Source organism: Mobula hypostoma, chromosome 5, assembly GCF_963921235.1.
Source record: "Mobula hypostoma chromosome 5, sMobHyp1.1, whole genome shotgun sequence".
NCBI lineage: Eukaryota > Metazoa > Chordata > Chondrichthyes > Myliobatiformes > Myliobatidae > Mobula > Mobula hypostoma.
In genome coordinates this window covers 23,497,220-23,504,169 of record NC_086101.1, presented here as the reverse complement: position 1 = coordinate 23,504,169, position 6,950 = coordinate 23,497,220, and the positions used below count along the sequence as shown (strand labels likewise).

General features: G+C 45.5%; 1 protein-coding gene across 1 annotated transcript in view; it reads left to right on the top strand.

Moving 5' to 3' along the window:
• The first annotated feature begins 3,743 nt into the window (after nt 1-3,743).
• The window catches only part of LOC134347287 (CD48 antigen-like), a 49,096-nt gene continuing 45,889 nt past the window's right edge, over nt 3,744-6,950 (top strand). The window contains exon 1 of the mRNA XM_063049687.1: nt 3,744-3,903. Coding sequence (XP_062905757.1) covers nt 3,744-3,903 — 160 coding nt within the window. The remainder of the gene's footprint in view (nt 3,904-6,950) is intronic.

Sequence of the window (6,950 nt, the reverse complement as noted above, 5' to 3'; positions counted from 1 at the left end):
GAGAGGCATGCATGTCTCCAGGATCAGAGGCAAACAACAAACAGCAGAAGAGCTGAAGACACGGGAGATGAAAAGGCTGCATGTCTCCAGAATGACAATGAGAGGCACAAGGGTGGCAGATAAACCAGAAATAATGCCTTCAAAAGTGTCCTTCGTTAAATGAGGAGCAGCTATATTTGCTTTGCTACACGACATTCTTCTTCAATATACTGAAGTTTTCTACTTCGGTTTCCAAAGCAAAGCAATACCAACAGCATTCAGGAAAATTTAATGTTCATTCTGGCCAGATCAGACTGAACTACCCTTCTCTCAAAAGGTGACCCAACGTGTCACCCCATTGTCTAGTCTTGTCTCAAAGGTTCCCAAAAGATTTGTTCGGCAAGATTTCCCCTAAGGAAACCATGCTGACATCCACCTATTTTATTGTGTGCCTCCAAGCACTCTAAAGTCTTTTCCTTAATAATGGTTTGTAACGTCTTACCAACCAATGAAATCCGGCCAACTGACCTATAATTTCTTTTCTTTTGCCTCCCCGCCTTCTTACATAATGGAGTGACACTTGCAATTTTCCAGTCCTCTTGACCCATTCCCAGAATCTAGTAGTTCTTGAAATATCACTACTAATGCCCCCACAAACTCTTCAGCTACCTCTTCAATAACCCTAGGGTTTCATCTTTTTTTGTCTTCTATTGGCTTCTTTCCTGAGGCACTGGAGGGGAGGCTAGTTTTTGTGTTGGGCAGCACCGTGTCTCCGAAATCTTTTGCAGTTTAGTTCTGGCTTTTGCCCCCTTCCTTTCCAGTCCGATGAAGGGTCTTGGTCCAAAGCATTGACTGTTCATTTCCCTCCATGGATGCTGCCTGACCTGCTGAGTTCCTCCAGCACTTTGTCCATGTTGCCATAACATTTGATGCATCCAGGTAAGACACTTTCTATAGTGGACAGAGTCAGTGGGTCCTGCCAAATTTTCTTACATTTCCAAAGAAGCAGAGTTGCTGGTTCACTTTCTATCCTGAGGGTCAAAGCAACTGGGCCAGGACAAGATAATGGTGACATTTACACCAGGAACTTGGATCTGCCAACTATATCCATGTGTGCACCATCCATATATACAGAACATGTACTCTACCTGTTTCCTGAACTCCGTGACCAGTTCTTTTGCATTGCTAACTGTTAGAGAATATTCTGGAGTTGTGCGAATATAGCAGATATTAATTCAGACACAAACCAGTCTTCAGTTCTTAATTTAAATTGCAAGCAATAATCAGACTGAAGTGAAAAGGACAAACAGCCCTGACTGTGAACACAGGCTGCTGACCCACAGCAGATGGTGGCTGTTAAGAAATATGGTTTACAAAGAAAGTGACCGCGAGATATTCTGGCTTACATCAGCCAAATATAAGACAATAGGGATTTGTTAATTGGCCTGCCTCACATCAGGCAAGTATCGGTTAAACTATTTGCACCACTGTAATGAAGTTCAAAGAAAGCTTACACAACTGGCTGCTTCGATTACCTGCAATCACTAGTTGGGATATTTGTGTGCTCAGGGAGTTGGACCTTGCAACACCAATCTTGGGCTTCGAGGTTCTGTGTTCAGAAGCTTTTAGACCATTTAGGAGAATTAATTAGTCCCAGCAAAGGTATTTGAACCTTCAGATAAGTCAGAGTCAGAATTGGGCATATCTCTGATGTATGTTGTGAAATTTTTACTTTGCAATGCATAAAAGAACTCTAAATGACAATGCATATGCACACACATATACACAAATTTAAAAAGTAATGCAAAGAGCAAAAATAGTAAGGTGGTGTTCATAGGTTGGTTCATGGTCCATTCAGAAATCTGACGTTGCAGGGGAAAAGTTATTCCTAAAACATTGACTGTATGTCTTCAGACTCCTGTGTCTCCTCCCTGATGGTAGTAAAAAGATGAGAGCATGCCCTGTGTGATCAGGGATCGTTAATGATGTCTTATTAATTACAAATATGCTTCACTGTAAATATGTACCTCAGACAGTATTGATACAAATGTCACTGTAACTAGTCATAGTCATACTTTATTGATTCCAGGGGGAAATTGGCTTTTGTTACAGTTGCACCATAAATAATAAATAGTAATAGAACCATAAATAGTTAAATAGTAATATGTAAATTATGCCAGGAAATTATGAAATAAATTCAGGACCAGCCTATCGGCACAGGGTGTCTGACTCTTCAAGGGAGGAGTTGTAAAGTTTGATGGCCACAGGCAGGAATGACTCCCTATGACACTCTGTGCTGCATCTTGGAGGAATGAGTCTCTGGCTGAATGTACTCCTGTGCCCACCCAGTACATTATGTAGTGGATGGGAGACATTGACCAAGATGGCATGCAACTTAGACAGCATCCTCTTTTCAGACATCACTGTCAGAGAGTCCAGTTCCATCCCCACAACATCACTGGCCTTACGAATACGTTTGTTGTTTCTGTTGGTGTCTGCTACCCTCAGCCTGCTGCCCCAGCACACAACAGCAAACATGATAGCACTGGCCATCACAGACTCATAGAACATCCTCAGCATTGTCCGGCAGATGTTAAAGGACCTCAGTCTCCTCAGGAAATAGAGACGGCTCTGACCCTTCTTGTAGACAGCCTCAGTGTTCTTAGACCAGTCCAGTTTATTGTCAATTCGTATCCCCAGGTATTTGTAATCCTCCACCATGTCCACACTGACCCCCTGGATGGAAACAGGGGTCACCGGTACCTTAGCTCTCCTCAGGTCTACCACCAGCTCCTTAGTCTTTTTCACATTAAGCTGCAGATAATTCTGCTCACACCATGTGACAAAGTTTCCTACCGTAGCCCTGTACTCAACCTCATCTCCCTTGCTGATGCATCCAACTATGGCAGAGTCATCCGAAAACTTCTGAAGATGACAAGACTCTGTGCAGTAGTTGAAGTCCAAGGTGAAAATGGTGAAGAGAAATGGAGACAAGACAGTCCCCTGTGGAGCCCCAGTGCTGCTGATCACTCTGTCGGACACACAGTGTTGCAAGCACACGTACTGTGGACTGCCAGTCAGGTAATCAAGAATCCATGACACCAGGGGAGCATCCACCTGCATTGCTGTCAGCTTCTCCACCAGCAGAGCAGGGTGGATGGTGTTGAACGCACTGGGGAAGTCAAAAAACATGACCCTCACAGTGCTCGCTGGCTTGTCCAGGTGGGCATAGACACGGTTCAGCAGGTAGACGATGGCATCCTCAACTCCTAGTCGGGGCTGGGAGGTGAACTGGAGGGGATCTAAGTGTGGCCTGACCATAGGCCGGAGCAGCTCCAGAACAAGTCTCTCCAGGGTCTTCATGATGTAGTCATAGTCATAGCCATAGCCATAGTCATAGTCATAGCCATAGCCATTGTCATAGTCATAGTCATACTTTATTGATCCCAGGGGTAATTGGTTTTTGTTACAGTTGCACTATAAATAATTAAATAGTAATAAAACCATAAATAGTTAATTAGTAACATGTAAATTATGCCAGGAAATAAGTCCAGGACCGGCCTATTGGCTCAGCGTGTCTGACCCTCCAAGGGAGGAGTTGTAAAACTATGGACACTGTATTGAATCACCTGCTGTTCCTTTGATCTTAAGGCTATAAGAATGTGACATAGTTTTGAGTTTGGGAGGCTAGACTGAAAGAGTCTCCAAGAGGATGTCTGTCTGTCATGATGATCTCCAGGTAGTTTCCGGGGACAGTTACGGAGATGGGCATCGTGATGCTGGCAGATTATCACTTTGGTGAAAAATGCCCTTTGGATTGCCAACATGTAGAGGAGCACGGCCAGCTGGCACATTCCAGGCCGCAGGAGTACGTGATGAGGGACGCACTGAAGCTCTGTGTAGCTGTGGCAAAGGATCAGTGGGGTAGGACCACAGTGCAGGGTCCTCCTACGGGAGTGGAAGGGGCTGGGTTTGAGGAGGAAACCCCTTAATCACTGTAGCAGTATACCAGACAAGGAGGCCACATGAGTGATGGTGCTCCTGTTGGAATGAAGGAATGTAATAGAGCAGTACTGAAAGCATTGAATATGAATAATGTGGATTTATTATGAAAAGTTTATTTTTATTGTTACGTACCCCGTAACGGGTTAAAAGAACCAGCAGAAATGGAACACACCTTGAGTCTGGTCTTGCTACAAACAAAACACTATTTATTAGTATCTACGTAATATAGTAATAAAACCAGATAAATCAAACAGGTCAGCAGAGTTTATGCATATGTAAGTCTGTAAATATAAAACCCCAAACTTCTTCAAGCTTCGGTGGTAAATGATACAGTCTTATGGTGGTATCGGAATGAAGTCAGTTCAGTTCGTGATATTGAGTTGAGTAAAACTGAGGAGGGAGAGAGGTGATATGTTTTCCAAGTAAGCCGATGCTGTCGATTCTCCCACGTTGTCCTCCGGAGTCTTGTTAAAATCACCGACTGTGACCACACAAAAGTCGTCACGTGGTAAAGCTATCAACCCAGGCAAGGGTTAAACACACCGATAGCCTTCCACCGGTCACCCCTTTTCCACACTGCGAGCAAAACCCATCCTTCATGGGCACTCAAAGCTCACCCAGTGTCTATTTCTTCCGTGTCTGTGTGTCTGTCTGAAAAACCAGCTGACCTTGTATATATCCCATACAGGCTGAACGCCAGCTGTCCATCATATAGCTCCGCCCTTCCGTAACCATGGCAACTCTCTCTCTCTCTCTCTCTCTCTCTGAATCAGGACACAGACACAATCTTTCTCTCTCTTTTTAAAGGCACAGTCCATATTGAATAAACCTTAGGATCTCATCACATTACATAAAGAGACTGTTTTGATAAATAAAGAGTTTCATATCCACTAACTTCTTCAGTGACTTAGTCACCGTTACATTATTTGAGGGCTGATCCGTGATATGCTGTTGACCCTCGAACAGCCGAGGTCATGTGTATTTCCGATCTGCCTGGGCCAATGACTATGGCATCACAAAGCAGCAGGAAACATAGCAAAGAGCTGGAGAGGTAGATATAAATGTGTAGTTGTGAGTTTGTGTGTGTGATTCGTACCAGACAGCATTGGGTAGTTTGCTGAGACGGGGGCAGCAGTTGTGAAAGGTGGTCACTGACCATTTGGAATAGCAAAGGGGTGCATGTTTCCTCAATCAGTGGGCAAAGGCATAAGTGTACCGGAACACTTACCTAGTGAGGGAGATACCGTTGGGAACTGGCTACCGGGAACACTTGGGTAGTGTGGGAAATACCGTTGGGAACTGGCTACCGGGAGCACTTGGGTAGTGTGGGAAATACCGTCGGAAACTGGAACTGGAACACTTGGGTAATGTGGGAAATAGTGTGGGAGATTTACCAGGATGCTGCCTGGTTTAGAAAGTATGCATTATGATCAGAGATTAAGGGAGCTAGGGCTTTACTCTTTGGAGAGAAGGAGGATGAGAGGAGACATGATAGAGGTGTACAAGATAATAAGAGGAATAGATAGAGTGGATAGCCAGCGCCTCTTCCCCAGGGCACCACTGCTCAATACAAGAGGACATGGCTTTAAGGTAAGGGGTGGGAAGTTCAAAGGGGATATTAGAGGAAGGTTTTTCACTCAGAGAGTGGTTGGTGCATGGAATGCACTGCCTGAGTCAGTGGTGGAGGCAGATACACTAGTGAAGTTTAAGAGACTACTAGACAGGTATATGGAGGAATCTAAGGTGGGGGCTTATATGGGAGTTAGGGTTTGAGGGTCAGCACAACATTGTGGACTGAAGGGCCTGTACTGTGCTGTACTAGTCTATGTTCTATGTTCTATGTTCTATACCATTGGGAACTGGCTAATGGGAACACTTCTGGTAGTGTGGGAGACACCGTTGGGAACTGGCTACCGGGAACACGGGTAGTGAGGGAGACACCATTGGGAACTGGCTACCGGAACACTTGGGTAGTGTGGGGTTGATGGCTCTGGGACTGCACTCACTGGAGTTTAGAAGAATGTGGGATGGGGGGGTTGGGGGCGGATCTCATTGAAACCTATTGGATATTGAATGGCCAAGACTGAGTGGATGTAGAGTTGATATTTCCTAAGCAACACACACAGAATGCTGGAGAACTCAGCAGGCCAGGCAGCATCTATGGAAACGAGTAAACAGTCAGCATTTTGGGCTGAGACCCTTCATTAGGACTGGAAAAAAGGATGAGAAGTTAAAACAAGAAGATAGGGGGAGGGAGGAAGAAGTAATAGGTGATAGGTGAAACTGGGGAGGGGGTGGGTGAAGTAAAGAGCTGGGAAGCTGACTGGCTTAGGAGATCGAGGGCTGGAGAAGGGGGAAACTGTTAGGAGAAGACCATGGAAGAAAGCGAAGGGGAAGAAGCACCAGAGGGAGATGATGGGCAGGTAAGGAGATGAGTGAGAGAGGGAAACAGGAAAGGGAATTTGAAGTGGGGGGGGGTGGCATTACCAGAAATTCAACATGGATGTTCATGCCATCAGGTAGGAGGCTACCCAGACAGAATATAAGGTGTTGTTCCTCCAACCTGAGCGTGACCTCATCATGGCAGTAGAAGAGGCTGACTGACATGGGAATGGGAATGGTAAGTAGAATTGAGGTGTGTGTGGCCACTGGGAGATCCTGCTTTTTCTGGTGGATGGAGTGTAGGTGCTTGGTGAAGTGGTCTCCCAATCCACGTCAGGTCTCAAATGCCCACGATAGGATATTTCCAGAAGCCACAGCCTAACAATAGAGTTCTTGATTGGTAAGGGTGAGGAGAAGGCAGGAGAATGGGAATGGGAATGGGAATAGGAGTGGGAATAGGGTGGCATGCTAACACAGTGGTCAGCTCAGTGCCGTACAAAACCAGTGACCTGTCTTCGATTCCGGCTGCTGCCTAAGAGGTGTGTATACGTTCTCCCCGTGATCGCATGGGTTTCCTCCAGGCG